This window comes from Chaetodon trifascialis, chromosome 6 (genome assembly GCF_039877785.1).
Source record: "Chaetodon trifascialis isolate fChaTrf1 chromosome 6, fChaTrf1.hap1, whole genome shotgun sequence".
In the NCBI taxonomy this organism is placed as follows: domain Eukaryota; kingdom Metazoa; phylum Chordata; class Actinopteri; order Chaetodontiformes; family Chaetodontidae; genus Chaetodon; species Chaetodon trifascialis.
In genome coordinates this window covers 11,707,869-11,724,833 of record NC_092061.1, presented here as the reverse complement: position 1 = coordinate 11,724,833, position 16,965 = coordinate 11,707,869, and the positions used below count along the sequence as shown (strand labels likewise).

The 16,965-nt window shown below is 43.3% G+C and overlaps 1 protein-coding gene across 2 annotated transcripts; it reads right to left on the bottom strand.

Annotated features, from left to right (window-relative positions):
• Positions 1-298: 298 nt before the first annotated feature.
• On the bottom strand, positions 299-15,341 carry mapk4 (mitogen-activated protein kinase 4). Of its 2 annotated transcripts, XM_070964264.1 has the most exons (9): positions 14,182-14,268; positions 13,684-14,061; positions 12,892-13,067; positions 7,288-7,432; positions 5,807-5,889; positions 5,476-5,554; positions 4,970-5,189; positions 4,400-4,565; positions 299-3,995 (listed from the first exon to the last, which is right to left on the bottom strand). In XM_070964264.1, exons 2-9 carry the CDS (start codon positions 14,048-14,050, stop codon positions 3,042-3,044), a joined length of 2,190 nt encoding a protein of 729 aa, XP_070820365.1. In that variant the 5' UTR covers positions 14,051-14,061; positions 14,182-14,268; the 3' UTR covers positions 299-3,041. The 2 variants fall into 2 exon arrangements, with proteins under 2 accessions (XP_070820365.1, XP_070820364.1); XM_070964263.1 differs by having other exon boundaries at positions 13,684-15,341.
• Between the last annotated feature and the right edge of the window lie 1,624 nt (positions 15,342-16,965).

Here is a 16,965-nt window from a genome sequence, read left to right as displayed (position 1 = left end):
GATAAGGCCCTTAGGTGGATGATGCTACCTGACTAGTCCACAGTCTCACAGAGGAGCCCATATCCACTTATAGATCATTACATATTTCTATGTAGATTTGTGTTTGAAACAAAGTATCATAGCAGTGTAGAGGCCTACAGGTCTCCTTAGGGGTCAATCCAGCCATGCAACCCCTTATTCTTGTCACTTCAAAAAGAAAGATTAATCAAACATAAAATAGCCTTAAATAACAAATTTTTGGCAGTTTTTTTATGTGACTTGGTATTACTCTATGACAGCAGGAAAAATTAGGTCAAACAATAGTTAAGGTATTGTTTTATTAATTTTTCAGCAAAAACAGAAACTGCAAAAAGAGATACGATCAATCAATATTGAGCATTTAAAAACCTCACAGCTGTTCTCAAATGAAAAGCTGAGGTGTCCTTGAAGCGTGAGTACAAAAGAAATAAAAGCCCACAGAAATATGACTGCTCAACAAAGTAACACGTAATAAAAACACAACTATTTGAAAAGCTGTGAAAGCCATGCAGAACGGAGAGGATACAGTATATTACATTCAGCAAGCTGGAAGCATTGAGGTGGACTGAGGCACATTTTCTACATTGCTTCACACACTTGAAAGACTTAAGGTCGGCTCAGTAACCACATGTTACAGTATGCTTGTGTTACTTGTCAGTGATGTTATTGCTGGCTTAGGTTACCTGCAGAGGAAACTGTATAATGTAAAATGTGATCATTAGACCTGTATAGGTTGAAAACTAGACTCCTTTAATTAGTCTGACTGCAGCACAGCTTCTATCTATTTTTCTAAATAGATAGCTCTGGATCAGAAAATGGACAGTTTGCACTTTTTTTTTACTTGCACATTTCTGTCAGTTAGTCCAGCAGTCCAGCCCAGGCATGATGAATACCTTAAAGGTACATTATTAATGAAAATAAATATTGATAGCGGTAGAGTTTCAATTGTCGCAGACGAACCTGTATTTCTGAATGTGCTAGCGACTCTACATGTGCTTCATGTCTATTGTGAATATAAAAGAATGCACCTGGCTTTGCTGTATCAAAGGCTGTACTCTTAGCAATTCTCACGCATGGCTCGATCCTTCGGAAGTCATACTGTGTTGTGCAAGTGATGATCTGCTCACAGCCTGGTTATGCTGGCTATAATGAGGGTGCAAGTACTATGGATGTCAACATTTTACACTAACTTTACGTGAGTGTTAATAGCTAACAGCAATATTTGTCAGTTTTAACCTTTTAACATCACAGGGTATGAAAGACTTGATGCTAACTGACAGGAGGTTAGTCAGAATGGGTATCAGATGTTATACTGAATGATCACGAGACAGATAAAACATGTCTTGTTCTGGGGTTATAGTAGCTGTGCTGGCAGTGTCTTACACATCTCAGTGTTGTGCCTGTAGCATTCCAGAAAACTGGACCCTCCTGTAGGTACAGGCCATTGACTGTATACAGTCTATGCTGCAGCCCCAGGAGGGCATTTCATGTCAAACAGTGAAACCAGGGATGTGGAAGTCTATTTCTTCTTGGGGGCACATGGGTTCAACTGCATTTCTTTTTGGCACTAGCTCAACAGAATAATTTCAATTTTCTTATAGTGAGCATGTGGAAATGGCCATATGCTCACTATTGTGCAGCTTTGTGACATGAACAGCAAATGCAGTTGATTGAGAAAATATGGGGGACAAGCCAACAGCCTGTATCTGTTAATAACTTATATTTGGCTGGATCTTTTTACCTGATTTGGTTTACCTTGAAGGGAAAACATCAGATGCCGCAGCAAATAACATTGTGAGGATCTACTGTCTAACACGCTGATTAGAAAAGTATCTGAAAATATATGTTTTGGTTATTTTCAGTTCCATATATTAATATGTTTACCGGGCAGCATTGAGGAGTTTTGAAGTACAAATCATTTCCTATAAAGGTTGTAAAGGATCTACATTCTCCAAAATATAGGCTACTGTTTGCATTATAGCTTTCTGTGGTTAACATTTAAGTGAGCAAAATGACGCAGATATCTGGCTGTCTAGTACAGAGAGGATTGTGTCTTTTCAGTCAATGTACAGCAGACGATGATCTTGTTTAGTGCATCAGGCAGACAGGATATGAAACTCTTTACGATTGAACTAGAGCAAAGTTTGCTGAATAATCATAAATTACTACAATAAAGCATTCTACATAAAAAATACAACTCACTGCAAAGGAACATAAAACTCTGCTCTAGCATTCAACAAAGAATGCAAGAACATTTCAGATACAAGAATATCGTTAACAGCAGTCTTGAGAAATATACTGTAGAATTAAATACGACAACAGTTTTATACAAGTTTACAAGGCATGTAGCAGAGACAGAGCTCAGTAAGTCACTGTGTGTTAAAACAGCAACAAAAGAAATCCTCATGGTTCGTAATATGACTGATTATCTTTCAGTTAATACATTCAGAGAAACTTGGAAAGCATTTCCAGTGTTGCTTTCATTATTCGGTGAACATCACCATTGGAAGACTGTCTGACATGTCGAAAAAATGACTGAGTGACACACAGCAAGGGATCCAAAGCAAACCAAGTGATCCCGCTCCAGAAGGTTACTGTTATTCATCACACTATAGCCTGAATAACTCTCATTAACAGGCTGACCGTTTGCGTCAGTCGCTATCAAGTCAAAGTCCGTCTTTAACTTAACAAATGATACCACAATCATTAATTAGCTGATTATTTCTGAAAATCCTTACATAGAACAAATCCTTGATATTTGCACTGCTAAGCTGACCTCTTATTGCCTGAGAGCACCTCTTGAAAAGCCGCAGGATTTCTTGTTGAAGTGAGGGGTCTTAGTCACGGCGTGTAGCATTTCATTGCAATAGTGATACAAAGACGACTGCTGCTAACACTAGGGTCTACTGTTCAAGCAGCATATTCAGCCAAGGACACCCTCACTATGTGAAGCACTATGAGCATTTGGAAGTGTTACCCATGATGATGCTATACTGTGGTGGACCTTAATCTGAAATTCAGCATCATGAGTTGGGAGTCTGTGGTGGTGGAGTTCTGTGCTCTGGAAGCCTGGGCACCTTTTTGTTAATGTTCGGCTGTTTGCTTTCTTCCCTCCATCCTCCCTCTTTTCCTTTCTTCCCATCAGCTTTCTCCTTATTCTGCCTGCACAGCTTCAGCGCTCTGGATATGAACACATCTAGGTCGAAGAGCCGCTCTTTTTGCTTGACAGGAAGTGACCCCAAGGAGTCGTCATTTACTGGCTGAGGAATGGAGGAAGTAGAGGAAAGAGGTTGAGATACTCGGGGAGGAAAAAGTGGCGATGTGGGGGGAGACGCAGTTTGAGGGGACTGAGGAGGAAGTGGAGAGGTGGGAGACGAGGGGAGAAGTGAGGGAATGGAATTGGAGGAAGACGTGACAGGAGGAAGTGGGCTCAATCTGTCTTCGTCATACTCGGCTGATGGTTGTCGTACAACTTCCGTATAGTGGAAGACTGGAGTTGGGAGGTCAGTTGGGGAGAGAGGGAGGGGCGGAGAGGAGGTGTAGCAGGAGGGCGAATGTGGCTCCAAAGAAGGACTGAGACTGGGCGAGTGCAGACGAGACTGGGTGCTCTCCACCCAGCGAGAGATCTCCTGAAATAAATCCCCTGTCTCCTCCTTCTCCTCCTCTGCTTCCTCCTCCTTCATCTCTCCTAGGTCCTCTATGCTGCCACCAATAGGCTCAGCAGGCACAGGGAGGCTGCTCGTGTTACGCTTCCAATGAGACAGATCCAGGATCAGCTTGGGCTCTGAGTAGTGTTGAGGCTTGCCCTCCCTCCAGGCAATTTTGTCCAAATATGAAGGAGAGCCCACTTTGTAGTCACACGAGCGGCCACAGTCCAGTTCCCCATACCCCAAACCACAGGCCCGCTCCAGAGAGGAGTGAGAGTTTTCCAGGAAGCGTTCAGCTGAGCTGCTGTGGGAATATTTGCGTGGGTCAACCTATATAAGATAGATGGGGAGCAGCAGTTGTGGAGGGAGAAAGTAATAAATGGGGAAGAAGGTAAAGTGAGAAATTAATTCCAATTGTATCTTGTGTTGAAGTGCTTCGACTCATTCTAATTTGTCACACAGAGCAGAGCGTTTACAGTGTGTACTTCCAGACTAAATTTGGCAAGAAACATGAAAGTACTTTATGGCAAAAAGAAGCCATTTATAACATTACGTTCTCCTACACAGATTATGAGAAATGTGGTTAATTACAATCACTTATCAGTACCACTGCTGTGAAACTGAGGCTACACAAACTTTACCAACTTCATCACAGATCTTTCATTAAAATAAGATGATGTTATACCCAAGTATAAACCAGTTAGTGTGGGGGTAAATGAGAAAGCATGTCCAACCTGGGCCTCCTCTAACAGCGAGGCAGAACTGGCCCTGGGGTCCCTCTGCACCTCCTCGTCCTCTGTGGTGTCTCCCAGGTCGGAGGTAATGTGGCCGGGAGGCATGCAGCGACACCTCCTGCCTGACTGCTGCCACGACGCATCTGTTGATAAACTGTTCTCGTACCTGCAAGAGGGCAGAAATTAAGCATTTATATTATTCTTATAATAACTTTGCTGCACAGTATAATCAGTCTGATATGTTTATTTAGAGCAGGAACCTGCATCTCACTGTGCTTTGCGAGACTTGTCTGTTCCATCAAACATTTGCACATTGATTAACCATTTTTTAGTGATGCATGTATAAATATTGTGAAATATATTCCTAGACTAACCAATTGAATCAGCATATTTAGCTTTCGTAAGCAGGGAGTTTTGTTTTTGGATAAATGTGGTAATAAGTTGATGAGAAATCAACTATATAGACCAGACACCAGTGGACAAACTGTAGTAGTGACAGATAGCATTAAAATTCTGATTTAAACATGTTAAAAAATTAACAAAAAAAATGGCCCCAGCTTCAGTACTAACCTCTCCCAGTGGATGCTGGAGGCCTGACTGTTGCTGTTGCTGAGGCTCTGCTCGGTGATGAGGCTGTCCTCCAGTTCGTCCTCGATGCGGAAGGGATGTGACGAGGTGGGCTCGTCCTCTGGACAGGAGTACTGCTGGAGGAAGGGATGGGACAGCGCTGCTTCAGCCGTCAGCCGATCCATGGGGTTAAAGGTCAAGATGCGCTCAAGGAAGTCCACAGCTGAGAGGAGAAGAAGATGAGATCAGTGGGGGAGGAAGAGAGGGAGAAATAAAATGTGGTGGCCGTGAAGTATGTTCTTCTTGAAAGAAATATTCTCATTCATCATCCTCTCGGGGTTAAATTATATGTTAGACCACTGAACTGCTATACACTCCACTATCATCTCTTCATCCTTCTGAATCTGTGCTTCTCCTCCTCACATCTTCCATTAGTCTTACTTGCCCCCATTGTATTTCAAACTGCTTGACCTCCCTCTCCTTCTCACTACTCAAGTCCCTCCACTCACCCTGAACATCCATTTCAGGCAGCAGTTCAGAAAAGGGTTTCTTCACTCTCCACCCATGACTGACATATGAAGGCATCACCTGGGAAAGGAGGGATGACAGTGGGGTTAAATGTGTAGATAATTCTGATGAGGTTATTTATATTGTACAGTTCTATAGGGGATTCGAGGTGCTACACACAAGCCGGGGCATCACTGGAAAGAATACCTCATCCGCAGACTAAATTGTTCTTGTCTTAAGCTGCAAACAAAACATGACAGTGACACCCTGTTGCATATTTAAACAACCAGCTTGCAGACATATGAATAGCAGCAGCAGCCACTGAGGCGTCACCTGTAGCAGGTCCAGCCTGTCCTCCTCTCTCAGCACTGGCACGGTGTTGAGAATCAGCTGCATCTGCTCCAGCTCATGAGCTCCTGGGAGGGTAAGCCGACCAATCAGAGACAAGCAGAGAAGAGAATGAGGATCGGTTCCGCAAGCAGAAGGTAAAGGTGACCAATTAGAGTCAAACAGAAATAACGAGGAGTTGTGAGCTGTCAAGTGAAAGAAATGGTAAGGCAAGGAGGCCCAGATATTACAACAGCCACTTCAGTTCTGTTGAAATCACATAAAATGTCATTTCTTGCATCTTAATTGGATAGCTGTTGGAGAATAACTATTTAAAGTAGCTCATTCAGCTCAGAGCAGAGTGGTCTAATAGCATCTTTCCAGCTATGCACATTTTCCACCTAAATGTCTCTATGAAGCTAATGGACACCAGCAGGTGGTGCTATATCAACACATTCAACACTCCAGGAAATAAGCAAGCAGTGGTGTATTTGGATGAGAATGCCTCACTTCTCCTATGGTAAACAATCATATATTGTGCCCTCTAAACTCTGGTGGCTAAGTGAAAAGCAAGGCACGTATTTCTAACAGTCAATGTGTGAAAGCAGAGAGGAACACCAGGGAATGGATGACGCCATTGGAGCTGATGGCACATCTCGCCTGTGGTGTAGAGGGCTGCTGGAGGTCAAATCTGCCTGTCAGGAAGAACTACATCTGCTTCAGACAGCGAGAATTTCTCTATCATCATTGTTATTCTGGTCAGGCAAAGAAGTAGCCTGCAGAAAGAGAATAAAGTATCTTTGGCTGAGGACACTCTGCAAAGACTAACTCTCCTTCGCTCTCACTTGATGTCACCTTGTGATGTAGTCTTTAAGCACTTTTCTTTGCATTTCTGTGAGAACTTCACATTAGTAAGTGAAGGACACAAAAGATGTTTTTGAATACAACTGAGCTATCTGATTGCACTATACAGTCACTAAGCTGCTGATGTCAGTATTGTCTGTCTTATTTAGGCTGGTGTTTATTGTTGCTAAGATGGTCTGTTGTCACTTTCTCATTCTCACTGCGCAAACCAATACTGCAGAGATTGATGCTACAAATGTGTATGCAATGTTCACCCTTAAAAACTTTACATGTCTATCTTTATTGCTAACATAACAATAAAGGGCATCCAAATAATTTTTTTTCATTTGCAGCTAATCTTTAATATGCACAGTCCTTCATGGGAGCCAAAACACAATCAGGTCTCATAGATCTGCAGAATAAGAGAGACACGAGAAAAGAAACTGCCAGTTCCTGCAAACACATCTCCCAGAAAGCTCTTGCAGGACTTTCAGTAATACAGTATTACTGCTGAATGCTAATGATATGATCATATTTCCTTATGTCATCAAACTAATGATCAGCAATGTCATAATGTTTCTGTAGGACATCAAGGTCATGCAACAGTGTTTTGGCAGAGACTGCATGACGAACAGAGGAGGTACCTGCAAACGGCATGCGTCCAGTGAGCATTTCAGCCAGTATGCAGCCAGCAGCCCACATGTCTATGGCCTTGGTATAGTTGTTGGGGGACAGGAGCAGACGGGGGGAGCAATACCACTTAGTTACGAGACCCTCTGACAGATAGCCCTGGAGAGGCAGGTGAGGGGATGAGTGAGGGAAAAGCAGGGGAAAGAGAGCAAAAGAAAGAGGTGAGTTAAAAGACAGAGCATCCAAATGAAATACTGTAGTTATATTAGTGATGAGCATGCAACAGATTGGTTCGTTGTTACCATTCAGTAGTGTACTTGTAAGTCTGCATGCACGTGTATGAAGTGTTCATATTGCTCATATTCATCATCATCCAGCTGGCAGTTTGTGGGTAGTTATATTTGTTGGAATGGGAGCACTGTGAAGTCAGTGATGTCAGCGACAAAATGAAATGAAAGCTATTTTGATTTCCAAACAGAAAGACTTCATCATTTTATGTCATCGATGAGGATGGAAGCTGGCTTCTGGATACACTCTGCCAGGGAAAACACAGCCTTGAATCTCTACCTGCAGTTACTGACTTTTGACAAGCCTTTGATGCTCTGCTCTATAACAACACACGTCCGCTCATTAGGCGCTGCTCCGACAAGGCCCTCCTCTGCCTTTTACATCTGCAAATGTTCACCTTGTGAATAACATCCATGACACCACATGTAAAGATGAGCCGCACACGAGTGCACTCACATACAAACCAGACTTGTTCATAATGAGGTGTTTTTGCCTGTTGCTATATGCTTTGCCTCTTACGTGTCACTCCATCTCTCACTCTCTGTAATCACTCCACTCTCCAACCTTACAAAATCTCAGCATTTAAGTAAGTGTCCTGTTATATTTCCTGGCCTCGCATCTTTCCTGAGCCAAATCTTACTGCCCCAATTTTTATAACTTGTTGACAGTCATGATATCAGAAGACTACACAGTGCACAGTGAAATATGCTTATAATAAGACACATCCTCACACGTTTTTAGATTTCTTGGCAGCTCATGTTAATTTCCTTTCAACGCTTCCTCATTTAACTGCTAGGCAATGCTTCATCATGAGAGACACAATAGGGTGACTGTGGACATATAAAGTTCACTTTTCTCTTACTGGCACACTATTTTTGTTCACTTTTGTCCCAAAACAGTTTTCATGGTTGTAAAAGGGGGGCCCCAATATCTCTGTTTCCATTTTCAGTCTCAGCATTCACCTTTCTCCCTCTCTATCTGGTACCTCTTGGAGAATTACTCTATTTAGGATTTATGCCATATAGACAGCATGGGATTTATCCTGGCCCAGATGAGTTTTCAAGCCCAAAATGGATGTCAGAAATTGGTCCAGCGATGGATCTGGGAGTCTTTTCAGGCCAGCTGTCTTACATTATATTACTCCTCAACTATAAGGTGTCACATGAGTTGCCCAGTTGCACAGCACTACTGAGTATCTACAACTATGAAGCAACTTCAGTTTCACAGCTCTCTTCTCTCTCATTCTTTACTCCTACTGTGCGGCCTCTCCTTTTCTCGGGACCCCTACGTCATGTGTACCCACTCTCCACTCCCTCTCTCTCCCCAGCTCCTCTGCCCTTGCTGCACCTTACTTACCGCCCTCCCTCATCGCGGCCTGTTCTCCTCTGTGTGTGCCAGCAGATGACAGAGCAGAAACTGATGCTGAGTGCTCAGTGATGGTCTGACAAACATACACTCGCCTTGTCTTCTCTCCGTCTGGCCCTCTCTACCCTCTTCGCTGATCATTCTCTACATCTGAGCTCTCCTTTCTGCTTCCCGGCAGGCTTTTGACAGAGAGTGATTTTCAAAGGGAGGCCATGTTTCATGTCAGAAGCACAACATTTTCAGACTGGAATATTATTTGATGAGAAAAGTTAATCATGAAGCAGCTTTGGAAGTTGCTTTAAGAAAGAGACAAAGAAATATATATAGGCCTCAGTTTCAGGCTGGTTTTCAGCACCCCTTCTTTGCCTTCCTCCTCTTTTTTCTTCACCCAGCTGTCATCACCTCCCACTTTCCTCTCCATCCACTCCTTTAATCTCAACTCACCTCAGTGTTTCTCTACGTCACCATCGGCAGTTATGACTGTTTCCCCTCCCTCCCCTCTTTTCTTCGCGCTTCACCCCATCTGTCTCTTTCCGCCATCATGCTTCACCTCCTCTCTCACCTGTTTTATCCCCCCTTCTCTTCTTGCAGTTCCACTCTGCTTATCTTTACTTGTCTACTCGCGCTGCATCTTTCTGTATGTCTTCCTTCCCTCTCAGGCTCTTCTTTTCTCATTCTTTTCCAACGCCCTCTCCTGATTCACCTTTCCTATCCTTCTTTCTTTCCATCCTTCATCCAGGTCATGAATAATTTCTTCTGGGCAGATCCAGCGCTGCCTCAGCAGGTGACACACACACACACACACACACACACACACACACACACACACACACACACACACACACACAGAAACAGCAAAGTTCCTACTGGTTTAGACCGTAAACAACATCACAAATAATGTTCTCACAGCCTCCGTTTCCTTCCTCTCTCCTCTGAACCTTTCTGTTATCTCTCCTTGCCTGAGTAAATGTTTGTCTGCACACATCTAGATGGCTCGTCAAACAGCCTCATTTCGATCACTGCAGAGTCACAGTGTGCTAAAAATCCACCGTGATAACACACACACAGCGTAAGATACTGTAGAAGTGAGGAAACATCATTCATTTGTGAGAAAGTCTAAACTCGTAATGCCCAAGATGACATAATATAAAACCTGATTAAGGCTGACTGTGATGCAGGCACCCTATTTGAAAGCTATATAAATGAGTGACAAAAAACAGAGCAAGCAGTCTTGTTTTATGGCATAATATGTCTGTTAATACTATTTGTGAATTTCCATCACAGCTGAGGTCAATACTGCCCACGTCCATTACCACAAAATGTTTGAAAAAACAGCACTTTGGCTCTGCATTATTAAATACAAGAGAGGATACAAGCACATTCACTGCAGGCATCTGCTTTGGTGTCAACACTGCATCACAAATAGCCCAGCATCATCTTACACACACACATCATCAGACACACAAGCACACACACATAACTCTGATACTGTAATGCAATCGTATGCTAATGAACAATGACAAACTGATGTTCTGCTGACTAACAGACACATCAGCTGGGACCGTCAGACTGCACTATGACGAACTCCCAGCTCAGAACAATTCAACCCATGTCAGCAGTGTTGTCAGCAGTCAGGTTTCAAACTGGAGTAAAATGTGCAGCCAGCACTGGTTATTAATGCATCCCTGTTATCAAAGCTTTGAGACTGAAGTCTGCAAAGGAAGAGGAGGATACTGCAGCACCTGGAGAGGGAAAAATACTTTGTGCAGGAGCTAAAATATACTGAAATAGTAGTTGTTGTGACCCTGGATTTCAAAAAAATCAGAAATGCCTTCATGTGCATATTCATATGATAGACACATTGTATCAGACAAGTGTAGGATTTATTACTATACTATACTATAAAAACAGCAAACCTTCCATCTATCTATCTATCTATCTATCTATCTATCTATCTATCTATCTATCTATCTATCTATCTATCTATCTATCTATCTATCTATCTATCTATCTATCTATCTATCTATCTATCTATCTATTGAGAACATTGTGTTCTCTAGCAGACAGAGCAGTTTCTGCTGTGGCACGCAGTGTGAGAGCAAAGACATCCAAACACATGCACAGAATGGGGAACAGAGTGAAACAGAAGTAAACATTGTTTCTGCTGTCCTGCATGAACCAGACTACCTTCATCTTTTTTTATTCTCCCTTTCCTTGTTTCTCCTCTTTGCACTTTTGCTCATCCTCCCTCTCGTTCTCCCTTTCTCTGCCTTTGTACTTTTCACCTCTCCTTCTTTCACCCTTCCATGACTCAATATTCCTCACCCTTGCTCCTCATCTGTTCTCTGCCGACCCTCATCAACCCCTCCTCCCACCTCCCTCCTCCCCTCCAAACGCACCCCCTGTGTCTGCACCCAGCTGATCCCCAGTCCCGTGTTCCGAGCTGACAAAGATCGTCTTTCACAAGAGCTCCTCTCCACATGCATAGGCCAAAAAGACACACACACACACACACACACACACACACACACACACACACACACACACACACACACACACACACACACACACACACACACACACACACACACACACACACACACACACACAGGGATCCTGCCCTGCTAGTGTTACAGTATTGCTGTGGGATCTTTGTGTATAATAGAGCAGCACAATGGAGCAGTAAATTGTCACATTAATCTCTGAGAAGCCTTCATCTACAATGGACAGGCTAATCGCAGGGTTTGATGAGCACAAAACCTGATATCAGGTTTAGGAAGAAGACATTAATAGCAGGGTTGCAGCCCAATGTGAAAGACACACATCAGCAACATCAGAGTAATCAGAGATACCAGTCATAGAGAAAAGACGACTTGGCTGTACTACAGTCGCAGTATGTGCAATCCTTCTGAGAGGTGTTGCAGTTACACTCCTCAAAGATTGAGATTTTGAAATTCTTGCTGTATTTGCCAAGGCGCTAACCGCTAACCCTAACCCTGACCAGACAGACAGATCAATTATTCTGAGCTTCAATTGTGAGGTGCACAAAACATGTGTGAGCCGCCTTGATTTTCTACAGGAGGATTCTTTCACAACGGTATCCCATCCCATCGTGTATCTCTTACTACACACGGACAAGGGTTTGTGCACTGTCGTCTGATAATCACACAGGGCTTGAGGAGTTGCCATCTCTTCCTTGATAACAGCTCTAACTCAATAAGAGGGAGCAGAGACAGTGTTTAATATTACAAAACTCTCCCTTGATTCATTCATCAGCAGCAGAACAGCTCACGCTGCGTCAGAGCAACGAGGAGAGGCAAAATCCTCCAAACTTTCGCAACTTTTATGACTACTTATACCATGATTAATTTGTGCAGAACAAGTATCAAAAAGTACCATTCTCTGACAAAATCAACGTGTGGGTGGGTCTAAACTTCTCTGCTGGCTTGTCCTCTGAAGATTATGGATTCATGAAATTAATCTAAAACTTGTTAAGACAGCATTAGCCTAAAGAGAGTAATGATCACAGGCATTTATTGGCCTCTCGTCAAAGAACGCTTGGCACATCTGCTTCATTTACATGCCCCAAAAAAGATTACTAAGAGTAATTAGGTTAGGCTGGAAATGTTTGTACAAGCATTCCTGATTATTGAAAACCCCCAGCTTGCACACTATGTCATGTTCGGTCATCAGTCAAAGCCTTGAACACTGTAAAAAAAAAAAAAAAAAAAGACATCAAACTACTAGTATATATGTAAGCCAACTATCATAATATCTAAACCTGAGAAAGGACTTTTTGTGCTTAGATGGACATTTTTAAATCAGATTACTGTTGAAAGCAGAGAACTTAAAGTTTGTAAACCACAGATTTCCATGGTGAGAGGTAACACTGTGTATGTGTAAATGTCCTTGTGTATTGCATGTATGTGTGTGGTGGGTTTCCTTGTGCGTCTCTTCTGTCTCACCTTATGAGAGTAGTGAGGGTCGACTATCCTGGCCAGCCCGAAGTCTCCAATCTTGAGCAGCAGTTGGTCCGTGTTGATGAATATGTTGGCAGGCTTCAGATCTCTGTGCAGGACGTTAGCAGAGTGGATGAACTTCAGTCCCCTCAGCAGCTGGTAGAACAGCAGAGTAGCATGACCTGTTCAAGGGCAAAAGGCAGACATCAGGATACAGGAACAGCTTTTATTCTCACCATGCTGCTTCCTAGCTCAGTCAATACATTCAGCAATAAACAAATCCTTTTTTTTGCATTTTACTCTGATTTGCTTATGTGATGTTTACGTTAGCAAAGCTAGTATGGCTAAATAACTCGATCCACATTCAAATTTGTCAAAAGTGGCATAATCAAAAACACAACACGCATGAATAAAGGAAAGACTTAATGAATGAGGACATTTTGGCTAAAATTGTGATGTTCTAATGTGCAGCTATAGGCAAACTATTTCATCACATATGCCAAAATGATGTCTCCAATAGTTACCGTGCATTTCATGAAGACGAAACAAACAAGCAAAGGTATGAATGAATGTGATTTTCCAACATGAATTTGTGGATGTGGATGATAAAGTACTGTCTCAGAAGCTTTGCAGTTAAATCCAACAAATCACAGTGTAAACAAAGCCAGCAGGGCAGCAACAAAACGGTAGTCAACAAGAAACACCAAACTGTTGCAAAAATGCAACTTTAACTCTCAAAATTCAAATAACCATTTTGTGTTTCTTTATAATTTCCTATTTCCCTCTTCATTCTCATACCTGTGTGTAGTGGTCCTTGTTCCAGCAGCCGTGCCAGATCAGTCTCCATGCACTCCTGGATGATGTACAGGGCACTCAGCTGGGCTGGGTCTCTGGGCAGTGGTCGTCCATACGGCGCCAAAACCTCATGAACTCTCACCACGTTTTCATGGTGCAGCCGCCGAGTGATTTTGACCTCCCGCAGGGCGTGTTTCACTGTCACGGCATCACGCATCACCAGTTTTTTAATTGCCACCCGCTGTCCAGTGCGCTGGTCCACAGCTGAGAGGACCAGGCCTGTGACGCCCATGCCAAGAGGTTGAAGGTCAACAAAGTGGCTGCCCAGGTCAAAGCCATGGAGGAAGAGGGGGGCATCTTGTCTGGCCATGATAGCTCAATCTGGAGGTGTTAGGGACAGATGATAAATAGATTCAAGGTACCTCAAAATAGATTAAAAGTGCTTTGTTACTGTCTTATGCACATCATCTTGCTGGTGAGTCCAAAACTTTAACTAGAGACCTGATTTTTCTCTAGGTAGCTGGTGCATGTTAGAGGTCTGTTCTCATGTAGACCCACATTCAATACCAAAAGAAGTCTGGTGAGAGGTGATGGCAGTTTTAGGGGCCCACAAAACTTGCAGGAGGATTATTTTATCCGGAGTTTTCAAGCTGTGCTCTGTCTTCCAAGCAGGTTAGAAAATGAGTTATTTCCTTCAGGGCTCAGAAGTGTCTTTGTGCATCATCTTCACCTCCTCTTCTGGTCCTGTGTGGGCAGATTCTTATCAAATCACCCTTTTTCTGAACCAGCTATTGTTAATGTTGTCCTGAACACAACCTTGAACAAGGAGTGTGCGAGCAACAAACGGTACGTCAGAAAGCATCGAAATAAAAGAAACCAAGCGAGAAGAAATCCAGCAGTGAGTTTGGTGATGGTGCAGCTACAGGTTTGAACGTGTGTTGGTGAAGCATCTGCAATACATGTTTCAAAAAAACTTTTTCCTTTGTTTTCCTGTTGACACTTGACGTCTCTCTCTGCCTCCAGAGATGCTATTTAATGCTGTAGCCTGCTGCAGGGATGCCCTTCTAATCTCTCGCTGTGTTTTTTTTCACGCGCAGATAGTCAGAATATCAGTGAGTCTTATTAATACAACCCAGGGCAGGGGTATCCATAGAAACAGCCCTCTGCGAGGCTGATCCCGCTCTTAGACATGTGTAGATGCATCATGGGACGGCAGCAGGCGGACGGTCGGCTCTGCACTCCTCTCTCCCTCCCTTTCTCTGCACGCTTCGTTGTTTGTTATAAGTCTTTAATCCTCATCGACCAGTCAAAGCCTTCGATAGTGAGGCAGGAGGAAGAAGGTGGGGTTATGTGAGTTGCTTTCAATGAGACTCTGTCGGCTCCTCCTCTTCTTCCATGATACCACAGAGAGTGTTCCAGTCAGTCAGTCAGTCAGTCAGTCAGACAAGTCCATTCAACGTGAGATCCACAGTTGGACAGCAGTCAAATCCTGGACCTGCAGTACTCTGTGTGTGCATACGTGTACATGCATTTAATCCCTCAGTAATCTGCTTCCTGTTGCCTTCTCATGAATGTAGGGATTTCAGCATCAGGCGGTGGTCAGCGTGGAAAGATACTGCTGTTAGCTGTGTCGCTCAATGCATCTGCTGCTGGTGCTGCTGCTGGGGAGGGAAAGAGGAAATGGACAGAGCAGAACAGAGAGAGACACACACACAGAAGATTAAGATGAAAGTTACACAGCAACAGAGCCAGTGTGTTAACAGGGTCCACGTCACAAGAGGGTTACCATTACATAACACTGAATGGCAGCGTAACTTAACCTACACCAGCAACTTACTGTGCTTAGAGAGGATAATCAGTGATGCTTTAATATGTGCTATATGATGCTGCTGATGTTCCACAGCAGAGGGACTATCTGACAGGATGGAGGGGATTGTCATGACAGCATCTTTTTTTCAGCGATGGTCTACTTTTCCGATTACATCACACAGTCTAACTTTATTTTGTCTCATTTCAAGTTAAGCAAATTAAAAGTGAATGAGTCTTTTAGCTTGTTTACCACCTCTCGAAAGGTCACAGATTGATAGGAGATCCCTGGGCTGTAAGACCCCAAACAATCCATCAATCCATAAAACAAATCTTTTTGCTGTCAAAGGCCTGAGGGCAGGCTTGAGTGTCAGCCCTCCCCCTCCATTTATTTCTAGAAATAAATATCTCAATAACTGGACTACAACTGCTCCTCAACAGCACACACTCTGTGTTCATGTTGGCCTCAGTCAGGGCTGACTGCTGAGAACAGAGATACTGATCGAGAGAGGGAGCTTTGACAGTGGCGCTGGGTGGGAGGTGCAGCGCTGGGCTAACTTAATATATAATGCATAACCAGTGGAGATGGCGCTTGGTGTTCTCTCTATGCGTTTATTCTCCATATTTCTTCAGGTTATGCAAGGAGAATACATATTATAAATAAGTCTTTTGCAGCGTCTTGATGCAGTGCAGTAAAATGTCTTAATTTGCAATTATGAAGCCTGCTGACAAAATTATTATAAATATCCCACTGGATTAAAATAGCCTTTAATTTAGGCTAATGCAGAAAAATGAAACTATACTCCACAATGAGCCATATGATGTCAACAAATAGGTGATAGTGGATGGGGGCAGACAGGGGCTGTACTCTGCTTTGTGCAGCTGCCTCTACATCCCTGACTGTTTTCTTTCTCTTTCTCTTGGACTCTATTTACTTCCCAACAGGCATTGAGGCAGTTTTAGTTTCGATGGGAAACGCTGCATCCTCTCTGCACACTGGCTTCCCGCAGCTGCCTTTGTGTGTCTACACAGACTCCAGTAACGCCCCTCTGACAGAACAAAAACAGTGAGACTGAAGTGCATCTTAATAAAACATAATAATCCATTTTCAATAAAGTAAAGTAATAAAAAAAAGAAAAGAAAAAAGTATAACAACGACAAACATCCCTGTCCTCCTTCTTTTTCCTCCCTCAACCAGCTTCACGTTATCTTATATATCTCAGTATCTGTGCGGTGTGCAAGACCAGGAGGAAGAAAGAAATACATGCAAAGATAACAGCAGCCATCCGTACTCACGCAGCCGCAGCCCGCCGTCCAGAAACAAAGATCCGCGGAGCACAACAACAAAAAGATGTGAGAGATTGAGATCCTCGGAAGCAAAGAAAGTGAAACACGGCCGCATTATATGTGTGTGTATGATTCAAATGATACGGAGGGGGCTGGGGGGGAAGAGGAACAGCCGGTACGGGTCGGCACCGG

What these genes read in the sequence shown, in the direction of transcription:
- mapk4 (XM_070964263.1), bottom strand. Translation starts at nt 14,050, where the DNA reads ATGGCCAGACAAGATGCCCCCCTCTTCCTCCATGGCTTTGACCTGGGC. An exon ending in ACAAGGACCACTACACACAG is followed by an intron (nt 13,068 to 13,683) that starts GTATGAGAATGA and finishes GCCCTTGAACAG; the next exon opens with GTCATGCTACTCTGCTGTTC. An exon ending in TGGACGCATGCCGTTTGCAG is followed by an intron (nt 5,890 to 7,287) that starts GTACCTCCTCTG and finishes TTACCCTCCCAG; the next exon opens with GAGCTCATGAGCTGGAGCAG.